The following is a 26,033-nucleotide window of genomic DNA, read 5'->3' as shown; positions in this document are numbered from 1 at the left end:
GTACTCCCCTGCAAGTGACCATTGAGCTAATCAATATCCATTAAGATTGACTGTTGTCTTTCAAAGGCACACATACGGTAAAGGTGTGGATGGAAAGGCATATGTCAGATTCGGGATTATCCACGGCAGTGGCAATAAGACATATATTCGGGGTCTAGAACAAGAATTAACAGTGAGTATGTCTTTATGGGTTTTATTTGGAAACGTGCCCCGTAATGGGTTATTTATATTGCGGTTAAATCCGTACTATTCTCCGGCGGCAGTATTTCCTGCGGGGGTTTTCTCCCGATGGTCTGCCTTACGTAACGTGTAATGAAACGGTCTCAATGGTTCAAGTTCCAGCGGGAGATCGGACACCTCCGGGGAATTTGAAACCTTAAGCACATTTCACATCATATTTTAAATATTGAAATTCACCAAGGCTATAATTCCAAAGCTAAAGATAGAGAATAAGACAGAGGGAAAGGCATGGAAATAATAATTGAATGGGAGGAACTTGAGAAACTAGCACTCTTTCCATTGGAGCAAAGGTGGTTAAGAGGGGGTCCAATAGAAGTGTTCAAAATGACAATTTGTAATAGCACATTGGGAAAACTATTTTCACTGGTTCCTGAGTCTAGTGGACATACATCACCAAAAGAACAAGAAGAGAGGTTAGGAGATTTATTTAAGCAGACATTTGCTAATACCTGCTAATGACAATGGTGAAAGCAGAACACATGAAAGTTTCTAAAGCGAAGTGGATAAATATTTGGGAAAAAAAGACAATTTAAAATGGTTTGGAGAGATGGATGGGAAATAACACCAAGTGGATGTCTCTTTCAGAGAGGCCCTGGGGATGAATATTCTCCTGCTGTATTGTAAAATTCCAATCGATGAAGATAAACTGTGGGGTAGAAATTTGTTTTGGGCATTGGCCGCCTGACGCGAGATCAAGTTCGATTGAACACCATTGATTTGAATATGGGAGGGCGAGTATAACAGGAGGCAGATACATACAGCCCACTTAGCGCTCCACTCAATACCAATTTCTACCCTAATGGTTGAAAAGGAGCTCTCAGGTATATCGAGAAATATATAGACAATGGTGATAATGCACACAATTGGAGATAGATGGGCAAAGTTGTCCATGAGCCACAGCCACGTGGATACATAGTGACAGACTGATAACCAGCTAGACCGACTAAAACTGAAATACTCATACGCAAGATAGAGATTCTATTCAGGTGGAGCAATCGGGAAACATCGAGGCCGACAGAATGGCGTCGGGGCAGGTGATGAAACTAGGATGAGGAATGATGCAAAGAAGCAGCCCGCAGAGGGTTAACATAAAAATAGATAACACAACAGTCCGAGATTAAAAGGAAAATAAATCACGAAATGGGGAATTTCAGTCCAAAGCCATTTTCTCACAAGGATAATATTGAAGGAAATGAGGAGATCGAGAGGAAAACCAATAAGAAAAAACAATGGTATGGACTTTTCATGAGGTAAAAAGAGCAATAACTTAATGCAATATTCTCACTTCAACTCTGCATGATTAAGGATATCTTTATCCTCATTTTTTAGGTCACCAATGGAGAAGTCGATTCATCTCTAAGCACTCGCAAGCTGTTGGAAAAATCAAAACTGATGTCCAGAAATGAGCTAGTGGGGCTGAACCTCTATATGGCAGTGACTGCGGTTGAATTAGTCAGTAAGTAAGCTGGGTTAATGCTTTCCAATATCAATTGCTATTACAGGGCAGATGATAGTGCAAATATTTTCCGATATATAGGCCCTGAAATTCGGCTGCCTTTTTCCCTGGTCTCCCGTCAATTGCTGTGGGAAATCGGCTGAACTTGCTGATTGAAGTCAATGGAAATGGGGAGAGATGTAAAGCGGGCTGTCGATTCGCTATCACCCGTGTTACACTAACGCACAAAGTCAAAATCACCCCCGTGGAGTCTCTCTGCTCCAATGGTGCCATGGGATTTCTTATGTTCACCAAAACAAGCAGATAGGCCTATGTTTATGTCTCAACCTAAACCCCTTCCCAAACAACATATCGTGGAGGAATTCAACTCTCTCGTGTGTTTTGATGTAATTTCGTGTGGAGTGCAATATATCGAGATGGAAAGCAAGCAAATTCATAACTTGAATGTGTCGCTATCTTTACGCAGGTGGCGAAATGGAAGAGTTAGAGCTCAGAAGCATCAAATTTGTTTCCTCGCCCTATGTGATCGATTTATCAAAAACAACCCGTCACTTCACACCAAAGGCTTCGTTTGCTACAGTGGTATGTAACTGGTTAGGTGGAAAAGAAAGGAACTGGGGGCAATTTTAACCTAACCCATCAGTCGGGAAACTGACGGGAATCGGGTGCAACGCTGGTTTTATACCCGGCCCTGATTTTATTCTCCTTTTGAAGTCAGTGGAGAGTAATATTGGGCGAGGTGTAAAACCAGGGTTCTACCTGATCCCGTGGGATTCCCGCCTGGCTAGTGAGGTTACAATTACCCCCATTGTCTAATTGATCTAAATAGTCATAGTTATGGATCTTCCTATTAACCTGTTGATTAAAATAATTGTGCAACTACATCACACAGGTTAGCTTCTGATCTCTGCTGAGTTACCTCATTCAGTGGCCATAATGGCAGGAATGCTACGACTGACAGTACATTAGGAGAATTTATTTTTCGGTATTAAGATGTTCCAATTTCCATCTAAATTCCAGCTATTTGGGATCCTTATTGCTTTTAGTTCTCTGTCTAGAAAATTTTGTGCACCTACTGGTTTTTCAGTGGGATGCACTTTCCAATGTGAAGCTTTCTGCACTTCAAAAAAAAGGTCATTGGAAGTATTTCCTGGTCTTCATTTGTCACAGTCCAGATATTGAATATAATGGACTAATTATTTAATTCTAGTTTAATAGTGGGGTTATCAAATCCAGACAAATGGGACTGCCAAGGGGGTAAATCGCGTCACCACTAACCTGCCCGCTATACCACTGGAAATTAATATCGGTATCGCAAGGTGGGCAGTATCGCAAGGTGGGCATTTGTTATACGCCCCGCCCATATTCACTTCTACTCATGTGATGTGATATCACCCGTTTTGCGTTCCCGCCCAAGTCGGATTTCTACTCCATCCCACCTTACCTTGCGGGAGGACCCTAAACACATTTAATACCAGACACAACAGGAAAAGTGTTCAGCTTCCTCGACACCATCTCAACGGCGTTCCTCTTGCCAACTTTTGTAAAGTAATTTCTCCTGTGAAATTGGAAATAAGAAAAAATATATTGCATATCATGATATCAAGAATCACCTTTTTATATTTCAGAAGCAGCCCTGTCAGTATGTTGAGCAGTTCATGGAGTGAACTTCAATCCCTTTAGTTTATATTAATAGCATTAAGTAGATAACGGAGTAAGCACGAGGTGATAAAACCCACTGGAACAACTCACTTCAAAGGAGACAGGTCGAGGATTGATGCTGAAAAGGTGGATTAGCGTTACGTGTGGGATGTTTTTGCATGAGCGCTTTTGGTAAATTGTATTAACAGGCCACAGTAACCTACCCGGATGGGTCTCCTGCCATAAATGTACCCGTGAACATCGAAGGAGGACAGAGTCTAAACACAAATCAACATGGGCTCGTCGTCTTCGAAAGAGACGCCCCAGCCGATGACAGCGTTCTTAAACTGAAGGTAAAACACTGGATTTGAACGATAATGAAGCATGAATTTTTCAATTATGGGGAAGTTGAACCCTGCGTCTAGAAACAGATATAACAGTCGGCGATTTACAGGTCGAACTGCGTCACCTAGAATTACATAGAAAGTACAGCATAGAAAAAAGCCATTCGGCCCGACTGGTCTATGCCGGCATTTAGCTCCACATGAGCCTCCTCCCACCCCTCTTCATCCAACCCAATCAGCATAACCTTCTTTTCCTTTCTCCCTCATGTGTTTTTCTACCTTCCCCTTAAATGCATCTATGCTATTCGCCTCAACCGCTCCTTGTGGTAGCGAGTTCCACATTCTAACCACTCTCTGAGTAAAGACGTTTCTCCTGAATTCTTTATTGGAATAATTAGTGGGATCTAGCAAGGAACCGGCTGCATTTCCGAATAGCTCCAGTGCATTGCCCCGGTTTTCCGTTCATTAATATTTGTGGAAGGAAAATCGCGGGCAATGCACACCTGATATTCCGATGAGGCCTCTGCGAGGCCCAGCTGGAGACGTGGGGTCTCAGAAAATTCCTCCCAGTTCCACGATGGCTTACAGAAAATATTGGGCTGCAGAGCCAAATTAAGGCGAATGGTCCTTGAATGAGTGTGTGGTGGTAAAGGATATTAGAATTCCATGCCTCTGTATCAAAACTGGATTCCCTAGAGATTGTTGCTTCTGGTTCTTTCGATGCTACTGAAAACTAAGCGATTGTGTGAAGACGCCATATAGATACTGAAAAAATCCTTAATTCGTCCACTAGCCTAGCATTTTTTGATTTCCTTCTGCAGGTTATAAAGAGTTTGTTATATCTTCCCTATTACAGTATATTTTTTGGTCCTTTAAAATTCATTCTTTGGATGTGGGCGTCGCTGGCAAGGCTGGCATTTATTGCCCATCCCTAGTTGCCCATTGCGATGGTGATGGTGGGCCGCCTTCTTGAACCGATGCAGTCCGTGTGGTGAAGGTGCTTCCCACAGCAATGTTGAAGGGGGGAGGGGTAGTTCCAGGATTTTGACCCAGCGACCATGAACCAACGGGTGATATATGTCCATGTCAGGATGATTGTGTGACCTGGAGGGGGACTTGGAAGTGATGGTGTTCCTAGTGGCTGGGTTGCGGATCAAGCAGACTGCTTTGTCCTGGATGGTGTCGAGCTTCTTGAGTGTTGTTGCAGCTGCACCCTTCTAGACAAGTGGAGAGTGTTCCATCACACTCTTGATTTGTGACTTGTCGGTGGTGGAAAGGCTTTGGGGAGTCAGAAGATGGCACCAAAAAACGTACTGGTCTGTACGGAAAACGAAAAACGCGATGAGTAGCATTAAAGTCATTAAATACAAAGTGGATAATTCATGTTGTAGCAGGTGTTATACAGAAAGAAGCGAATCACCTCTCAACAAAGCACAGTGTATGTTTTGTTATTGTGGCCTGAAGAAGATAAATTCACAACTGTTAATAGGAGGCATTCAGTTACAATTATGGAAATGAAAATGTAAAATTAGACCAATAAATAGCTAGATAGATGGATAAGCGGATAGTTACAAATCTACAGATCAGTTAATCGGTAACTAGGAAGATAGAATTACGACCCATCGTCATCTTAAAAAATAGTTAGGGGTGAAATTGGACATTGGCTGGGAATGCAAAACAGTCGGAATCGCATCGGCTGCCCATTACACCACACGACCGATAATCAGTTCTATTGAAGACAATAGGGCTGCATATCGGGGAGAAAGTATAACGGGAGAACGATGCGATTCCCCCTGCTTTATGTCCCCACCCAAGTCCGATTTTGCCCCTTTATTCTCTAACACCAGAAGGTAATCGTTATGAAGCAGCAGGAGATTACATGGGCGTTGAGATTGTTACTGCTAAACCACGTTTATTTACAGCATAATTTAAGATCGATCTTGGAACGGAGGACTTATCCATCTTGACTACCAATACCTATTTTTTCAATCAATCAGCTAAAGAGTTTAACCATCTATCTACTCTGAAAAGAATTGTCTTACTTGGAGACGCGTTCAACTGAAGCGCCTCCGTCTGATATTTGATATTTCCAATGACCTTGTGTATTGTTTGGTCAGGTGACGGTCGGGGAAGGGACACGTGGGAAAGAATTCCGTGAGGCGACAGTGACTTCTCATATCTATCAATCTCCCAGCAAAAGCTATCTCCACATCAGTGCACCGCACACTGTCCTTAAGCCAGGTCAAGGGCTGAACATAGGATTCAGAGCTATCACCGAGCCGGGGAGCGGAAGTATCGATTACTATTACTATATAGTAAGTACAATTATTCAAAGAGCATTCTTTTAAAAATTAATACCACTCATCAAATTGAAATGGTACTCAGGGGCTGGGTAATAAGGGCTCGGTGCTTTGGGCTAGTTCAACACCTATCAATATCCAGCCCTAGAGATTTCTCGATCATTTATAATGCAATGGGGGCGAAGGTCAGCGGGGTTGATGGTCGGGGATGGGGGGCTCTCTCACTTGTCCCCTGTGAGTTTGGCGGAAGAGCTTCAGAAACCTAAGACAATCGCTTGCTGTCCCCACCTCCCCTAGATTTACGTGGCTCTTGGGCAGAAATGACCGAAGACCAGCGGAAGAACGCCTCTGAAATTCACCCTCAATGGGGTCATTTTAACTTTAAGCGATGGCGTTAAATGGGCGATATGGAATTGACCGGCCATTACAGCCGCAGTCCGCTTCTTCCTTCTATTGATTTAACTGGAAAGGCACATCGGGCTGGTCTATAACAAGCGGCTAATTTGATATCGCCCATTTTACACCAGCGCCCAAAGTTAAACTTACCCCCAATGTGTCCAGCTTACCACACAATGGTAGCAGTCTCGTTCCGACCTTTTGCCCATAGTTATCCATCGTATTTCTTGGTATCACTACTTGACTCAGCAACACATCCAATTCGTTCATCAGTTCGCAGCCGTTAGAAGACAGGCAGGAATCCTAGCAATTTGGTGTTGGAAATACAAGATTGGATTCCTCCCAGTAAACTACAGCCTGTGAGTTCTTGATTTTACTATGTGAATCGTCCATCAAATATGCTTAAATATTGAACTGGTGAATCCGAATCCAAACTTTCTTTGCCTAACAACGTGAAGCTGTTACGCGCTGCGGTTCTCTTTTATCTGAATTTGGGGAGTTGGTATTTTGCAAATGAGTATTCTGAGCCTGGACATGATTATCTGTCCTCCATTGCTGTCACTTCTTACCACCTGACTAATCGGAGCATGTAGGAGAGAAAGGGGAGATTATATTAGAACATAAGAACATAAGAAATTGGAGCAGGAGTAGACCATCCGGCCCCCCAAGCCTGCTCCGCCATTCAACAAGATCATGGCTGATCTTCTACCTCAACGGCATTTTCCTGCACCATCCCCATATCCCTTGATGCCTTTAATATCTAGAAAATTATCGATGTCTGTTTTGAATTTACTCAATGACTGAGCCTCAACAGCTCTCTGGGGTAGAGAATTCCAAAGATTCACCACCCTCTGAGTGAAGAAATTTCTCCTCATCTCAGTCCTAAATGGCCTACCCCTTATTCTGAGACTGTGACCCCTGATTCTAGACTCCCCTGCCAGAGGAAACATCCTCCCTGCATTTACCCTGTCGAGCCCTGTAAGAATTTTGTATGTTTCAATGAGATCACCTCTCATTTTTCTGAACTCTAGAGAATACAGGCCTAGTCTACTCAATCTCTCCTCATACGACAATCCCGCCATCCCAGGAATCAGTCTGCTGAACCTTCGTTGCACTCCCTCTATGGCAAGTATATCCTTTTATGTAAGGACACCAAAATTGTATACAATACTCCAGGTGCGGCCTCACCAAAGTTCAATATAGTTGCAGTAAGACATCTTTACTCCTGTACTCAAATCATCTTGTAATAAAGGCCAACATACCATTTGCCTTCCTAATTGCTTGCTGCACCTGCATGTTAGCTTCTAATAATCAGTGGCCTGAGAGCCCAGAAAATGTGGACCGTCGATTTTCCACCTCAGTGCTCAGTGTGTGTGTTGTAACCAGCAAGAAAGAAACTAATAAATGGTCAAACACACATACTTCATTCTTGTTACTCCACACCCTCCTTCAAGAAAAGCAGGGGACGTCTCCCCGGTGTTCTGGCCAATACTTATCCTTCAACCAACATCACTAAAACAGATGATCTGGTCATTATCACATTGCTGTTAGTGGGAGCCTGCTGGCCGCCAATTGGCTGCCTCTCCCACGACCATTTGAGTGAGGTCATTCTTCAGCTCAACCTGGCTCGTATTACCCAGGATCCCCTGGGATCACAAAACTTGGCATTGCTCCACATGCCTCCACCGTGCAAGGGGCCAGTGTAACAAGTCCCCCCGCCCCCACCCCCTCAATCCGAAACCACACTTAATCCCTGACTCTGGGCGGGTGATGCCACGTCATCAGCAGCTGACTGCTCTGACCTAACAATATCCGCAGTCCCTCATCCAAATCTCTCCTCACCAGTCTGCCCATTGCTCCATTAGGTACAGACGTTCCAATGGATCCCTCCATAGGACAACTGAAACCTCTCGTCCATTCAGCCCTGACCAAGTAAAATATTCCAGCCAGTTCCTCCCTGGGAGATTCTCTGTTGTCCCCCGAATGTGAGCAATTCAGCCCTTCCTATACAGATAACGTTCGCTTGATGTAGCTGCACTAAGTTGTGTTGTTAAATTGATTTCAATGTAACTGGGTATCAGGTGGAGTCTATACCCGGCAGCTGATTCGATAACTCCTGCTCTGCGCTAACGCCTGAGGAATTTTTACCCCGTTACATCTGGTTTTTGCAGCTCCTAAGCAAAGGCAGAGTGATCGGCGGCGGTAGGATTCGTAAGACGGACGCTACGAAGCTCCACCTTCAAGTGGTTCTTGACATGGTTCCCACCTTCCGTCTTCTCGCCTACTATTACATTCACGTAGGAGGAAAAGCAGAAATTGTGGCAAACTCGGTGTGGATTGACGTGGAGGACCAATGTGAAGGACGGGTGAGCAAACGTTAACTATTTCTCTCAAGATTTTGTTGTGGAAAACATAGAATTAAATAGAATTTACAGCACAGAAACAGGCCGTTCGGCCCAACTGGTATATGCCGGCGTTTATGCTCCAGGCGCGATTACTCCGACCCCTCTTCATCTAACCCTATCAGCATATCCTTCTAATCCTTTCTCCCTCATGTACTCATCCATTTTCCCCTTAAAGGCATCTATGCCATTCGCCTCAACTACTCCTTGTGGTAGCGAGTTCCACATTCTAACCACACTGTGGGTAAAGAAGTTTCTCCTGAATTCCCTATTGGATTTATTAGTGATTATCTTATATTTATGGCCCCTAGTTTTGGACTCACCACAAGTGGAACTGTTCTCTCTATATCTGCCCTATCAAACCCTTTCATGATTTTAAAGACCTCTATTAGGTCACCCCTCAGCCTTCTCTCTTCTAGAGAAAAGAATTCAGCCTCTCCTGATAGTTATATCCTCTCAGTTCTGGTATCATCCTTGTAAATCTTTTTTGCATCTTCTCCAGTGCCTCTATACCCTTTTTGTAAACATAGTCTCAATATGCAAATTCAGGAATTGTGGTCACGATGTATGTTTTTTTTAAAAGTTAATTTGCCGAGTCAGGTGATGTCTAATCTGTTTGCAAACCGTATTGCGATTCTTACATTGTCTGTCCTTCTGATAATTAATTATCTCGGCAATTGTCTGCCTATTGATTGTTGCAGATTGAAATAAAGGACCACAATACAACATATGAACCGGGAGGTGCGTTTGACCTGCAATTCTCCACCAATGATGCAGCAAACGTCTCCTTTGTTGTCGTTGATTCCGCAGTATACATCCTAAACAACAAGAACAAACTCACACCCAGGAAGGTAAAATGCTTAGCCTTTGTATTTCTACAAATGCGAAAGCTGTGTGCTATTTGTAATGGCAATTCTTTCTTGGACATTTCCTCCGTTCAGTATTTGTAACGAAAGTGCACATCCGTTATTTTGAAAAATATTTTCAATTTGACTAGAAATGTAAAACAGAGAAAAATTCTCATACATTTGCTATGTCGCTACATGTGATGATCGGAAGAATGTTATTCTGAAATGTTGCAATTAAGGACCAATTTTGTATCCACGCTGCCACTATCCCTTTAATCCCATGGGCTTTAATTTTACTAACAAGTCTATTATGTAATACCTTATCAAATGACTTTTGAAAGTCCATATACACATCAACCGCACTACCCTCATCAACCCTTTCCGTTACTTCAATGAAGAACTCAATCAAGTTAGTCAAACATGATTATCCTTTAACAAATCCATTTGACTTTCATTTCTTCGTCCATACTTTTCCAAGTGCCAATTAATTTTGTCCCAGATTCTCTCTTAAAGTTTCCCCACCACCGACATTAGGCTGACTGGCCGGGTTTCTCCCTCTCCCCTTTTTTGAATAGGGGTGTAACATTTGCAATACTCCAGTCTTCTGGCACCGCCCCTGTATCGAAGGAGGATTGGATGATTGTGGCCAGAGCCTCTGCAATTTCCACCCTTACTTCCCTCAGTAGCCTAGGATCTATCCCATCTGGACCAAGTGATTTTTCTACTTTGAACATTGCCAACCTATTAAGTACCTCTTCTTTGTCTATTTTTATCCTGTCCAATATCGCTACTACCTCCTCCTTTATTGCTACAATGGCAGCATCCTCTTCTCTAGTGAAGACCGATATGAAGTATTAATTTAATACCTCAGCCATACACTCTCCCTCCACAAGAAGATCTCCTTTTTTTCCCTAATCGGCCCCACCCTTCCTTTGACTACCCCTTTACTACTTATATATTTATAAAAGACTTTGGGTTCCTTTTTATGTTAGCCGCTAATCTATTCTCATACTCTCTCTTTGCCCATGTTTCCTTTTTTAGATCTCCTCCATTCTTTCTGTATTCAGCTTGGTTCTCTGCTGTATTATGAACCTTACATTTGTCATAAGCCTCCGTTATCTGTTTCATTTTAATCTCCATATCTTCAGTCATCCAAGGGGGTCCGGCTTTGGATGCCTTTCCTTTCCCCCTCATGGGAATGTGTCTACTCTGTACCCAAGCCATCTCCTCCTTAAAGACCTCCCCTTCTTCAATTACTGTTTTGCCAATCAATTTTTAATTCCAATCCACCTGGGCAGGATCTCTTTTTAATTCACTGAAATTAGCCCTCCTCTAATTGTGTTTTACATTTGTTCCTTGGCCTTTCCCATAACTTTTCTAAACCTGATATTATGATCACTGTTCCCCAAATACTCTCCCACTGAAACATGCTCCACTTCCAAACTTCATTCCCCAGAACTAGATCCAGCACTGCTTCCTTCCTCGTTGGGCTGGAATTACACTGATCAAGAAAGTACTCTTGTATGCATTACAGAAATTCCTCCCCTTCATTGCCTTTTACACTGATACTATCCCAGTCTATATTGGGATAATTAAAAGTTTCCCATTATCACTACTCTATAGTTCTTTCATCTTTCTGTAATTTGCCTGCAAATTTTCTCCTCTATTTGCTTCCCACTATTTGGTAGCTACAATACACACCTAGTAGAGTAATAGCTCCTCTATTGTGCCTTACTTCTAACTGAATGAATTTCCGTCTTTGACCCCTCAACTACATCATTCCTTTGCAGTGCTATAACAATGTCTGAACATTTGGCGCATTTTTTACAGTTTCATATTTTTTATCTCTCAATAGGTATTTCAAGCTATGAACTCTTACGATCTTGGCTGTTTCTATGGAGGTGGAGCTAACAGTGTTGGTGTTTTTATGGATGCTGGACTGAGTTTCATCTCCGATGTGGATGTATCCTCGATTAGAGAGGGTAAAACTAGCACAATATACACATCGTAGATAGACAGATAGATAGACAGATGGACGGACGGATGGAAAGTCGGACAGACAAATAGATTCAGAACAATCAGCTCACGTCATCTCTTGCATAAGATATTGCATTGAAAGCTACCGGATGAAAACTTAACTTAGCTCATTGTCATTACCTTCCTCTACCCACAGTTTTTGTAGACTGGACAAATCAAATTGGCAAAGGCAGTCTGCGGGACGAGTTCATGGAATGTATTTGAGACAGTTTCCTAGAACAATACGTCATGGAACCAAGCAGGGAACAGGCTATTTTAAATCTTTTATATTGTGTAATGAGACAGCATTAATTAGTAATCTCATAGTAAAGGATCCTCTGTGGAAGAGTGATCATGATATGATAGAATTTCACATTGAGTTTGAGAGTGACGTACTTACGACCGACGCTAGAGTCTTAAACTTAAATAAAGCCAATTACATAGGTATGAGGGGAGAGTTGGCTGAGGTAGATTGGGAAATTATATCAAAAGATATGACAGTAGTAAAGCAATGGCAAACATTTAAAGAAATATTTTAATATTCTCAACGAACATACATCCAATTGAGAAATAAAAACTCCACGGAAAAGTGGCTAACTAAAGGAATTAAGGATAATATTAGATTAAAAGAAGAGACTATAATGTTGTGAATAAGAATGGTAAGCCCGAGGATTGGGAGAGTTTCAGAAACCAGCAAAGGATGACCAAAGAATTGATGAAAAGGGAGAAAATAGAATTTGAAAGTAAACTAGCAAGAAATATAAAAACGGATTGTAAGAGCTTCTACAAGTATGTAAAAAGAAAGAGAGTAGCAAAAGTAAATGTTGGTCCCTTAGAGGCTGAGACAGGAGAAATTATAATGGGGAATAAGGAAATGGCAGAGACATTAAACAAATATTTTGTATCTGTCTTCACAGTAGAAGACACAAAAAGCATACCAGAAATAATGGGGAACCAAGGGTCTAATGAGAGTGAGGAACTTAGTGTAATTAATATCAGTAGAGAAAAAGTACTGGAGAAACTAATGGGACTAAAAGCCAATAAATCTCCTGGACCTGATGGCCTACACCCTACGGTTCTAAAAGAGGTGGCTGCAGAGATAGTGGATACATTGGTTATGATCTTTCAAAATTCCCTAGATTCTAGAACGGTCCCAGCAAATTGGAAGGTAGCAAATATAACCCTGCTATTCAAGAAAGGAGAGATAGAGAAAACAGGGAACTACAGGCCAGTTAGCCTGACATCAGTCGTCAGGAAAATGCTGGAATCCAATATGATTAGACAGAGTCAACACGGCTTTATGAAAGGGAAATCGTATTTGACGAATTTATTAGAGTTTTTTGAGGATGTAACTAGCAGGGTAGATAAAGGGGAACCAGTGGATGTATTATATTTGGATTTTCAAAAGGCATTCAATAAGGTGCCACATAAAAAGTTTGTTATGCAAGATGAGGGCTCGTGGGGTTGGGGGGTAATATATTAGCATGGATGGAGGATTGGTTAACGGACAGGAAACAGAGAGTAGGGATAAACGGGTCATTTTCAGATTGGCAGGCTGCAACTGGTGGAATGCCGCAAGGATCAATGCTTGGGCCTCAGCTATTTACAATCTATACTAATGACTTAGATGAAGGGACTGAGTGTATTGTATCCAAGTTTGCTGATGATATAAAGCTAAGTGGGAAAGTAGGCTGTGAGGAGTACACAAAGAGTCTGAAAAGGGATATAGACAGGTAAAGTGAGTGGGTAAGAAGGTGGCAGATGGAGTGTAATGTGGGGAAATGTGTGGTTATTCACTTTGGTAGGAAGAATAGAAAAACAGAATATTTTTTAAATGGTGAGAAACTATTAAATGTTGGTGTTCAGAGAGATTTGGGTGTCCTTGTACAAGAAACACAAAAAGTTAGCATGCGGGTACAGCAAGCAATAAGGAAGGCAAACGGCATGTTGGCCTTTAATACAGGTGGGCTGGAATACAAGAGTAACGAAGTCTTATTACAATTGTACAGGGCTTCGGTGAGACCTCACCTCGAGTACAGTTTTGGTCTCCTTATCTAAGGAAGGATATACTTGGCTTAGAGGTGGTGCAACAAAGGTTCCTTAGATTAATTCCTGGGATGAGAGGGTTGTCCTATGTGGAGAGATTGAGTAGAATGGGCCTATACTCTCGAGTTTAGAAGAATAAGAGGTGATCTTATTGAAACATGTAAGATTCTGACGGGGCTTGCCAGAGTAGATGCTGAGAGGTTGTTTCCCCTGGCTGGAGAGTCTAGAACGAGGGGGTACAGTCTCAGGATACGGGGTCGGCCATTTAAGACTCGGATGAGTCGGAATTTATTCACACAGAGGGTTGTGAATCTCTGGAATTCTCTACCCCAGAGGGCTATGGATGCTGAGTCATTGACTATATTCAAGGCTGAGATAGATAGATTTTTGGACTCTAGGGGAATCAAGGGATATGGGGATCAGGCAAGAAAGTGGAGTTGAGGTCGAAGTTCAGCCATGATCTTATTGAATAGCGGAGCAGGCTCGAGACTTGCTGTCTCCCATTTTACACCGTCGCACAAAGTCAAGATCTACCCCGTTGTTCGCTACTTCTGGCAAAAGTCGCAAATGTTTGTTTTTTGCTAAAGTTTTGACGTCCAGCTAAATTGACCCTTCAAGCTGAACATGGTTTACAGGGGAAACGTTCCCCTTTGGCACATTGAAATAGCTTTGAGTTGAGTTTTGTTTTTGATCGCTTTTCAGAATATTCGTGCAATACCGAAGTGAGAAGGCAGAGGAGAGCGTTAAATCTACAGCATCAATACACTGGAAAATGTAAGACCACAGAACACACACTCATTAATTTCTCTCTAATAATATCAATGTCTTAAAATGATATGTAAAGAATAACCTTTTCTATTGGTGTAACTCTATCTGATAATCCCAAGAACCGTATTCATGATGTAGCAACTGAGCATATTCATTTAAAGGATAACATTTATTTAAAAGCACCTCTTTCCTCTGCTCCTTTAAATCCTCCTCAAACCCAAACTATTCCACTAAGCTTCTGGTCGCCCCTTCTAATCACTCCTACTTTAGCTCCCCCTCCATTTTCTTCACGCCTCTGTGAAGCGAATTGCGATGTTCTTCCATCTTATAGCTGTTATATTAAAGCAAGTTGCTTCTTGTTGAAATACACAATGGGGAACGATTCAGAGCACTGATTCCCCATTTGAGATTAAACTAAGGAATGTACAGATTCAAGACTCAGTAGACTAATGATAGGGAGGATATGTTGGCCTTGCTGGGGGTGCTGTGCACATTCACCAGAATGATACCCGGGGCATAGAGGATTAAGTTATGAGGATAGGTTGCATAAACTCGGCTTGTCTTCCCTTGAGCATTCGGAGATTGAGGGGTTATCTGATCAATGTCAAAAGGATTCAATAGGGTAGATACTGAGAAACTATTTCCTCTGGTGAGAGAGTCCAGAACAAGGAGAAACAATCCTAAAATTAGAGCTAGCCTGTTCAGGAGTGAAATCAGGAAGAACGTTTTCACACAAAGGGTGGTAGAGATTTGGAATTCTCTACCTCAAAAGGCTGTGGATGTTGGGGGTCAATTGAAACTTCCAAGACTGAGAGCGATAGATTTTTGTTGGGTAAGGGTATCAAGGGATATGGAGAAAAAGCGGGTAAATGGAGTTGAGATATAGATCAGCCCTGATATAATTGGATGCGGGGCTGAATGGCCTCCTCCTGTTCCTAATATTCCCATGACATCATAGAACATTAGACTAAATGTAGGTTAAGTAAGTTGAATAGTTTCCATCGTGGGTCGAAAATTTGGCACAAAAATGTATTAGTGATCTGCGCCTATCAGTGCCTATTCTACAGGCCCAGCCCTGTGGCGCAGTGCGATAGTTCCGATTTTAACCCAGCTCCACGGCTCTCTCTGTGCGAGACGGTCAGTGCATTGCAATTTTTAGGTGATTATTTCTGGACATTCTTTTCATGGCTTGGTGCGGTATCTATGGGCCAGCATTTAGATCGTCATTGAAAGCAGAATCCTCAAATCCAGCAGAGGCAAAAGGTTTTAATACTTAATAATTTGAGCTCGGGATCCCGGTGTTGTACAAGCAGCGTTCCATCTCACCAGACCACCTGGACCACAAGGGTTGAGTGATTCGAATCATGCTTGCCGGTCCTGACGCTCATGGATCTCACTGACCAATTATTATTCCAGGGCAGGTGAATTGTTCATTGTCTTTCAGTAAACGAGTATGCCGATCACAGATTAAGGAAATGCTGTATGGATGGCATGACCGAGATATTAATGCGGTACAGCTGCCAAAAACGAGCAAAGCGAGTCAAGGAGAAGGAGTGTCGATTGGTTTTCCACGCTTGCTGCGACTATGGAGTTGAGTTGAGGAAGAATCAATCGCTGAAGGTGGAATCGATTGCGAGATGTAAGAGAGACTTGACTTGTTGGCATTCTTGTGTGGAGCTAATCTCCGCTATTCTGCCCAATGTTTGATTTGGTGAACGCTCTCGCACGCAATCACCCAGCGAGATAATTAAATTACTACAACTAAGGGCCAAAGAATTAGACGATGGGATAAAAACATATAACGCGAGCCTTTCCTCTACTGTTTTTCTTAAACAAGAACATGGGAATTGGTCTATGACCGGCCTATAACTGGCGACCGATTCGATTCTGACCACTTTACGCCGCCGTCCCCTGGCGCATTTCTGCTCCACCCCATTAAAAGCAAGACAAAACAATGCGGCATTTCGTAAAATAATCCTTCCTTTCAGTTCATATTTTTTGAAATGGTTTTTCTTCTGAGAGATTTTGATCCAATTTACTCAGTTCTGGCTTCATTCTCTCATGAAGGCGCTGGAAGGGGGGAGGGGGTGAAACTGGATTTGGGGGGGGGGGACGCAAAACAGCCGAAATCGCCCTTTGCCGCCCGTTATACTACACGCCCGAAATTCAACTCTATTGAGGTCAAGGGAGGTCTATCAGGCGACCGATGCGATGCCCTCATCTTTTGCGCCCCCCCCCCGCTATCTGATTTCACCTCACAATCTCTTGGTTACGCGCAGCCCGAGCTGCTGTTGCCTCGCCCATGAGGGTATGATGCAGGTATGAATCTGAACAGCAAGCTCTGGACTTTGCGGGACTCTCAGTCCAGCCCACTGGTGCGAAGAGGTGCCGCCGTTAACTTTAGTTGTTGACCAGACCAGAGCTGGAGTCAGGGGTGCAGAAACCCGTCTTGGGCGGCTGTGCTAAAGGAGTATTATCATATCAGCCGTCTGATATACTCCCCACTCGAAAGTCACTCCCAATTCCTTCAACAGGAGCGAATGGGATACTGTCTGTTTAGCACTCCTGCCTAAGACGGATTTCTACCCAAGACTTTGTCAATTTGCTTGCTCTTTAATTCCTCACGGGAAATAAATGCGACCTGAAGCCACTTTGTACCAGGGGCTGATTTGGACGACGAAATGTTTTTGCATTTTCCAGCTTCTGTGGATGTAGACGAGCAATTTTTTGATGAAACCTCCATCCATGTTCGCAGCGAGTTTCCGCACAGCTGGCTATGGAAAACATCCGAGGTGTTAAGCGAAGGGAATCACAAGTAAGATTGTCTTTCGGGATCGCACTGTGGTGAATATGACTGGCTTAAAGTAAAGGGAAAAGTTTTCAGTCACTGACAACATTATGATTATAAATCGCTAAGTATGTACATTGCAGGTAATATATATAAGAGACACTTGGGAGAGAGATTTAAAAAGAATAGCGGGCATGTGACATTTATTGCAAGGAATGACCTCATTTAGGATTTGTATAGTTTCCATATAGAATATTCTACTACAGAGTCACCACAAGGCAATCATTTAATGATGGGGAGAGGATACACAAAGGAAATTGAATAAAGTGTAACTTCAATGTAACCAAACAAATATCTATTGATCATTACCTTACAATATATCTCATGCTCCCTCCTCCTTAAAGATCATCATCCGATGGCCAAGTTGAGCGAGTAAGCCATGCAGACTAGGAAGTTTCAGCCAGAAATTCCCAGCCTCTGTTAAGTCAACGTTTTGCAGGTGGTTGGCAGGGAGGTGCTGTCATTGACCGACGCTGGCTTGGCCTTTATTAAGGTGAATATCAGCCAGTGTTCGCGCCCCTGATGGTTATCCCTTTGGCCACTGTTGGAAAGTGCAGGGAAACGATTGAGCTCGGCTCTTGTGGTGATCAGTGCACACTCAATGTCTCGTTTCATCTGTGAACATGGATTCAATTTAATCGCAGTTTTTTTTTGATCTCCAATTTATTTTTTAGGATAAGAAATTACATTCCCGACTCTATAACTACGTGGGAAGTTCAGGCTGTTGGCATGTTTGCAAATAAAGGTATCAATTCTTCAACTGAATATTGATGTCGAGATGTATGATGGCCTGTTTATCGAACTTACTTTATTGCAACTTAATTCAGTGTGTTGTTGACATTACAAATGCCTTTAGGAATCCTTCTACTGGTCAGAGTTTCTTACAAAATTCGAAACCGGTGCACGATTCGTTTAGAAATACTCACCAGTGGAAAATGTTTCTGGAGGTTAAAAATGTTGGTTCAAATATCGACCAGAACAATTCTTCCCTACACAGTATCCAAAATCTCTTTTGCTATCAAGGTATGGGGTAGAAAATCGTCCCGGGCACTGGCGATAAATAGGCGGTATCGGATCGACCGCCTGTTATATTTCCCGCCCGATATTCAGACTCATTGCCTTCAACGTAACTGAATATCAAGCAGGTATATAACAGGCGGCCGTGGCGATAACGCCCGTGTAGCGCGGCCACCCCCAGGCGAATTTTTACCTCATAATATACTAGAAATTTGAAATAGAATAAAATAACTTGAATAAAAACTGTAAATGAACAACACGTCAACCAGCTTCCGATACAGGTCCTTTTAGAAAGACTGGCCTGGGGCATGAGGTAAAACAGGGTCTGTTCTCAAAAGTCATCGCCTTCCAGGTAAATGAAGCTAAGGACGATCTTTTGCAATAGGAACTATTGAAAGAAAGTTTTGTGTAGCGGAAGAACGAGGGGATTTGGGGTTTTGGACAATTATATATTGCGTTTCTTTTACCTCGATCAAGGGAGTATGACTTGAATTATTGTAATTTGCTACTTCGGTAGTTTTGATAATCATAGCACTTTTGATACTGGGTGTCGGGACTGCTGTAGCAGTTGTGATGATGGTGCTCCAGTTATTATAAATAATAACAATAATCCGTACCAAAATAGGTCAATACTTATGACCTGATTATTAAACACTTGTATATCATTGTCTAATGCTGAGAATGATAAATAAATACTGAATTTAACTTTAAGGATTCTGTGTCGCCGAACCTAAAACGCTGAAAGTGTTCAAACCGTTTTTTATATCTGTGAAGTTACCATATTCTGTCAAAAGAAACGAACAGCTGGATGTGAGAGCAATCTTATACAATTATCTGCCCCAAGACCTAGAGGTAAGACAACGAACTAGAAAGCTACTTACTTGGGTTACTCTGTCCCTTGTATCAATGTGTAGCCAGTCTTTATAGGTGGCATGCTGCGGAATCTCTGGGCGTAAATGCACATGTATACTGTTTATATTTATTCCAATCCAGTGATCATCCATTGTCTATCTCCTTTCCCAAAGAAAGAAGCCCTCTGGCCACTTTAGGTAGTGACAACTATATATATATATATTTTTTTCCCCCCCCAGGACTATGGGGAAAGTGCGAGGGGAGTGGGACTAATTGGATAGCTCTTTCAAAGAGCCGGCACAGGCACATGGTGGGCCGAATGGCCTCCTTCTGTGCTGTAAGATTCCATGATATCGGTGACTCGTTTATTTAAACAGGTTTATGAACTCGGTTCTGCATTTCTGGCAAACTAGTAAACGTGGTTGAGAAAGTATTAAAACATACCCAATTTTTATTCCAGCAAAAGAAAATGCACCGATCGATTGATAGGTGGACATGTATAGCCATTAACATTGATTATTGATGGGCTGAACGCTTCATAGTTCCAATCACAAATGCGTTTATAGAATTATACGGGTGACGTTGCGCTGCACAAATAAAGTGTTGCTTAATGTGCTGGCATGAAATCCAGCTGTGTGCTACTTGTTACCACCTCCAGATGAAAGTTCGGTACTCAGTATGTTAACGCAGGGAAAAATTTACAGGGCTATGGAGAAAGTGCGGGGGGAGTGGGACTATTTGGATAGCTCTTTCAAAGAGCCGGCACAGGCACGATGGGCCGAATGGCCTCCTTCTGTGCTCTAAGATTCCATGATATCGGCTACTCGTTTATTTAAACAGATTCATGCCACTATTATAAAACTAAACAAAAAGTGGTGCCATGTACTAAGAATTAGACGTTTATTTCACCAGCCAATACATTAATATTATTTGTTCAAAAATAATTTCACGCAGAAAATTTGTCCTTTGTTTAAAAGCACTGGGCTTTTTTTGTCACGCTCTTTCAATGTGTTTGTGTTACCTTTTCTTATTGCCAACATTGGTATGAGACGATAGCAGCAGAGAAAAGGGAGCAAAAGGAGCAACGTGCCTTTCCAGATCTGGTTTACAATTTCAGCCACACCGATCGGCACAATTCTCGAGTATAATACACTCAAACAAGCACAAGAATAATAGCAACATAACTTGACCTGTATTCCTCTGTAACATTAACTCTCCAATGTAATATCCAACTGCACTTTGCACAACTCTAGTACCTTGTCTCTCCCATTGTATCTGGAAAATTAGCGCAAGCAGTTATTGCTATTTAAGTAAATAAGTTAGTACTGATATGGGAGAAGGTGCAGAGGCGACTCACCAGAATGATACATTGGATGAGGAACTTCAGTTATGTGAAGAGACTGGAGCATCTGGGATTGTTCTCCTTAGAGCACAGAAGGTTAAAGGGAGATTTAATAGAGGTGTTTAAAATTATGAAGGGTTTTGATAGAGTAGATAGGGCAAAACTGGTTCCACTGGCAGGAGGGTTGGTAACCAATGGCCACAGGTTTAAGGTAACTGGCAAAAGAACCAGAGGGGTTCTGGTTCTTTTGAGGAGAATTTTTTTTTCATGCAGCGAGTTGTTATGATCTGGAATGCACTGCCTGAAAGGGTGGTGGAAGCAGATTCGACAATAACTTTCAAAAGGGAACTGGTAAGGAAAATTGTGCAGGGGTATGGGGAAAGAGCAGAGGAGTGGGATTCATTGAACAGCTCTTTCAAAGAGCTGGCACAGGCATGATGGGCCGATTGGCCTCCTTCTGTGCTGTTTGATTCTATGATTCTGTATCTGTTCAAATGCACTTTTCACTCCTTTCCTTCCATGTAATAAATCTTCCTGCTTTTCAAATAAGAAGTTTGGTTTACCTCATCAATGCAACCCCTTTATTTCTAAATTATGAAGCTCGATCTTCTTTATTATTCTTCATACCTCATCATTTCACATTTTGATCAGTTTATTCCTCATAGTATCAAAGCAGGTAAAGCACAGGAGGAGGCTATTCGGCCCATCGTGCCTGTGCCTACTCTTTGAAAGAGCTATCCAATTAGTCCCATTCCACATCTCAGCATCATAGTAGGGTTACAGCACAGAAGGAGGGCATTCGGCCCATCGAGTCTGTGCTGGATCTATGCAACGGCAATCCAGCTAGTCCCACTCCCCTGCCTTATCCCCGTAGCCCTGCAATTTTTTTTCCTTTCAAGTACTTATCCAGTTCCCTTTTGAAGGCCATAATTGAATCTGCCTCCACCACCCCCTCGGGCTGTGCATTCCAGATCCTAACCACTCGTAGTGTAAAAAAAGGTTTTCCTCATGTCACCTTTGGTTCTTTTGCCAATCACCTTAAATCTATGTCCTCTGGTTCTTGACCCTTCCACCAATCGGAAGAGTTTCTCTCTATCTACTCTGTCTAGGCCCTTCATGATTTTGAACACCTCTATCAAATCTCTTTGCAGCCGTCTCTGTTCCAAGGAGAACAACCCCAGCTTCTCCTCTCTATCCATGTAACTAAAGTCCCTCATCCCTGGAATCATTCTAATAAATCTCTTCTGCACCCTCTCTAAGGCCTTCACATTTTTCCTAAAGTGCAGGTTCCAGAACTGGACACAATACTCCAGTTGTGGCCGAACCAGTGTTTTATAAAGCTTCATCATAACTTTCAAACCTTTGTAGTCTATGCCTCTATTTATAAACCCCGGAATCCCATATGCTTTTTTAACCACTTGCTCAACCTGCCCTGCCATCTTTTACGATTTATGCACATATACCCCCAGATCTCTCTGTCCCTGTACCCGTTTTAGAATTGTACTCTCTAGTTTATATTGCCTCTCCTCGTTCTTCCTACTGAAATATATCACTTTGCATTTCTCTGCTTTAAGTTTCATCTGTCACCTGTCCGCCCATTCCACCATCCTGTCTATACTCTCTTGAAGTCTATTACTATCTTCCTCACTGTTTACTACCCTTCCAAGTTTTGTGTCGTCTGCAAATTTGGAAATTGTGCCCTGTACACCCAAGTCCAAGTCATTAACATATATCAAGAAAAGCAGTGGTCCCAGCACCGACCCGTGGAGAACACCACTGTACACCTCCCTCCAGTCTGTAAAACAACGTTCACCACTACTCTCTGTTTCCTGTCCCTTAGCCAATTCTGTATCCATGTTGCTACTGCCCCCTTTATACCCATGGACCGCAATCTTGATGATAAGCCTACCATGCAGCTCTTTATCAAACGCCTTTTGAAAGCCCATATACACCACATCAACTGCATTGCCCTTATCTACCCTCTCTGTTACCTCATCAAAAAACTCAATCAAGTTAGTTGAACACGACTTGCCTTTAACAAATCCGTGCTGGCTTTCCCTAATCAATCCACACTCGTCCAAGTGACTGTTAATTCTGTCCCGGATTATCGTTTCTAAAAGTTTCCCCACCACTGAGGTTAAACTGACTGGCCTATAGTTGCTGGGTTTAACCTTAAAGCCTTTTTTTTAAAACGGATGTAACATTTACAATTCTCCAGTCCTCTGACACCACCCCCGTGTCTACGGATGTTTGGAAGATTATGGCCAATACCTCCACAATTTCCACCCTTACTTCCCTCAGCAACCTAGGATGCATCCCATCCAGACCGGGTGACTTATCTACTTTAAATACAGCAAGCCTTTCAAGTACCTCTTCTTTATCATTTTTTAGCCCATCCAGTATCTCAACTATATCTTCCTTTCCTGAGACTCTGGCAGCATCTTCTTCCTTGCTGCATTGCTGGCGAAATTGCCTTCTATAAAAGAACATGTTGAGCATCATACTAGAAGAGGTGAACAGAGGAGACCTTCACAAGCACGTTCTCAGTGTGGCTAAATATCACTCCCCGAGCAATTCCTGTCCCGATTGTAGTTATTTTAATAACCCTGTCCACTCACCTTGGGCTATTATGCGTGTTTTTTTGTTTTCACATTCTGACCCGCTGTTTTTCCAGGTCTACATCTACATGAGGGAAGCAGAGGGTCTGTGCAGTCCCGCTACTTCAAGGGAAAATGCAAGAAATGTCATTGTTAGAGCAAATTCGGCCACCTCTGTTCAATTTGCTATTGTTCCACTGGTCATTGGGAACATCCCAATCAACGTGATCGCGTTCAGTAAAACGAATGGATACAGTGATGCTATTTTAAAACATCTGAGAGTTCTGGTAAGTAGGATGTTTAACGTTTATTAAGGACTTGTATTCCATAATATAGAAACATATGTAATATCGTATGCCTATAAACTAATCAAGAGAGGGGTGGAATATATGCGTTGGGCGTTTATACAGTGGAGCAATTGGGGGTAATTTAAACCTAACTGGCCAGGTGGGAATCCCACAGGATTGGGCGGAACGCCGGCTTTACACCCCGCCCAATATTACTTTCCACTGACTTCAATAGAGAGTAAAATCGGGCCGGGGTGTAAAACCAACGTTGCACCCGATCCCCGTCAGCTTCCCGATGGCTGGGTTAGATTAAAATTGCCGCTAGTATATGTTAAGTTTCGTATCACCTACAATACATTCTGGGCGAGGGTGCATTATTAACAGTATAAATTTGATCACGAGCCTTTGTTTAACCCAATAGATTGGCCAGATGTATCTCCCGTAACTTAAAATGCAGGCTTGCGTTAATCAATGTGATCCCTAGGGGTGATTTTAACCCCCAAGAACAGGTGGGTTGGGGGCGGGTGGGAGTTGAAAATAGTTGTTTTTTTTGGGTCGCAACTGCAAAATTTTCGGACTTTGTATTTCCAGTGGGAAGCCTGTATTTTACACACCGATGTTAAACCTGGGAATAACGCCGGGTTGCGGTCGCGACCCAAAAAACAACTATTTTCAACACCCACCCGCCCCCAACCCACCTATTGGGGGTTAAAATCACCCCCAATGTGTCAGTATCCACCACTGTACTGAGTAAGTAATAGAGGAAGTCGACGGGAAATGGCTCCATTTTGTGCAAAGTCGAGTAACTTGTTCTCATTTCATTCGTCAGGCCGAAGGTATAATAAAGACAGAAGAATTGAGCATTCCCATCAATCCCAAAGGTGAGAGGAACTTAATAACTAATGAGAAAGAAACATTTCTGGAACAGGTCAACTGGGGCCAAATTCAACTTCAGTGGGGGTGAAGAACGGGCAGTCGGCCACCTGTTATACACTTTCCCCGATTGTCGTTTCCGTCACCATCCAGTGTGACCTTACGCTGCCGTCCCTTCATCGTTGGGACTGCGATCCAAATCTAGTTTAAGCTGATTGTATAGCAATAATTGATACTTGCCAGTTGTAAAGACCTTAGACAAATACGGGTTAAAATTGGTCCACATCGATAGTATGGAAAAGAAAATTGTGTGATGTGAAATGGGCTGCCCATTCACTATGACTGTTCCATGCTACTGGGCTTATATGAATTACAACCTCGCTCTCTCCCCTAGAGTCGGGTTAGAATTAATTTGTTGTGAATGGTCATATCCCACAGACAGAAAGCAAAGCTGTGCTCCAAACTGGCTAGAAGGCAACGTTGTGGGAGGGATTGTCCTGAGGCAGAGTTTAAAGTACATTTCTGGCAAAGAGTATACAAAGCCCAATGATTTATCTTGCTGGCGATATACTTGACCTGGAAAAACGAAATGAAAGAACTTTCACAGCCCTGTGATGTCCTAAAGTGCTTTAAAGGGAAATGTATTACTTTGGAAGTGTTCTCATTGTTGCTATGTAGGCAAACGCAGCAGCCCATTTGCACAACGCAAGGCCCCACAATCAACAATTAAACAAATGAGCTGTTCATCTGTTTTTGGTGGTGTTCGTTGAGGGATAAATGTTGACCAGAACATTGGGAGAACGCCCTTGCCCGTCTTCGAATAGTGTCATGGGATACGTGGTACCCAGCTGAACAACAGGCAGGGCCTCGATTATTGGGGGTAATTTCAACCTCACCCGCCCATCGGGAAACTGAGGGGCTCAGGTGCAACGCTGGTTTTACATCCCGCCCGATTTTGTTCTCCTTTGCAGTCAGTGGAGAGTAATATTGGGCGGGGTGTAAAACTGTCGTTCGACCCGATCTCGTGGGATTCCCGCCTGGCCAGTTAGGTTAAAATTACCCCCACTGTCTCATCTGAAAAACGGCACCTCCAACAGTGCAGCACTCCATCAGTACTAACACTGAAGTACCAGCCTGGGTCCATGTGCACAAGCCCTCAGGGGTTTGGCCGTTAGTATACTTTCTAAGTGGTAAGAAGTCAAAAACAGTGGATGTCCAAAGGGACTTAGGGGTACAGGTACATAGATCATTGAAGTGCCATGAACAGGTGCAGAAAACAATCAATAAGGCTAATGGAATGCTGGCTTTTATATCTAGAGGACTAGAGTACAAGAGGGCAGAAGTTATGCTGCAACTATACAAAACCCGGTTAGACAGCACCTGGAGTACTGTGAGCAGTTCTGGACACCGCACCTTCGGAAGGACATATTGGCCTTGGAGGGAGTGCAGCATAGGGTAACTAGAATGATACCCAGACTTCAAGGGCTAAGTTACAAGGAGAGATTACACAAATTGGGGTTGTATTCTCTAGAGTTTAGAAGGTTAAGGGGTGATTTGATCGAAGTTTATAAAATATTAAGGGGAATAGATAGGGTGGATAGAGAGAAACTATTTCCGCTGGTTGGGGATTCTAGGAGTAGGGGGCACTGTCTAAAAATTAGAGCCAGACCTTTCAGGAGCGAGATTAGAAAACATTTCTACACACAAAGAGTGGTAGAAGTTTGGAACTCTCTTCCGCAAACGGCAATTGATACTAGCTC

The 26,033-nt window shown here is 42.7% G+C and overlaps 1 protein-coding gene across 1 annotated transcript in view; it reads left to right on the top strand.

Annotated features, from left to right (window-relative positions):
* LOC137305250 (complement C4-A-like) overlaps positions 1-26,033 on the top strand; it is a 78,260-nt gene that overhangs the window by 17,013 nt on the left and 35,214 nt on the right. Inside the window, exons 8-22 of the mRNA XM_067974097.1 lie at positions 67-172; positions 1,570-1,696; positions 2,163-2,278; positions 3,547-3,690; positions 5,799-5,996; positions 8,549-8,743; positions 9,481-9,630; positions 11,483-11,609; positions 14,392-14,463; positions 15,902-16,096; positions 17,158-17,272; positions 17,980-18,050; positions 19,035-19,174; positions 23,191-23,400; positions 24,230-24,281. Of these exons, the coding sequence (XP_067830198.1) occupies positions 67-172; positions 1,570-1,696; positions 2,163-2,278; positions 3,547-3,690; positions 5,799-5,996; positions 8,549-8,743; positions 9,481-9,630; positions 11,483-11,609; positions 14,392-14,463; positions 15,902-16,096; positions 17,158-17,272; positions 17,980-18,050; positions 19,035-19,174; positions 23,191-23,400; positions 24,230-24,281 (2,018 nt within the window). The remainder of the gene's footprint in view (positions 1-66; positions 173-1,569; positions 1,697-2,162; positions 2,279-3,546; positions 3,691-5,798; positions 5,997-8,548; positions 8,744-9,480; positions 9,631-11,482; positions 11,610-14,391; positions 14,464-15,901; positions 16,097-17,157; positions 17,273-17,979; positions 18,051-19,034; positions 19,175-23,190; positions 23,401-24,229; positions 24,282-26,033) is intronic.

The sequence above is a fragment of the Heptranchias perlo genome, chromosome 39, assembly GCF_035084215.1.
Source record: "Heptranchias perlo isolate sHepPer1 chromosome 39, sHepPer1.hap1, whole genome shotgun sequence".
NCBI lineage: Eukaryota > Metazoa > Chordata > Chondrichthyes > Hexanchiformes > Hexanchidae > Heptranchias > Heptranchias perlo.
The sequence above is the reverse complement of the archived record's forward strand: the minus strand, read 5'-3'. Positions and strand labels throughout refer to the sequence as shown.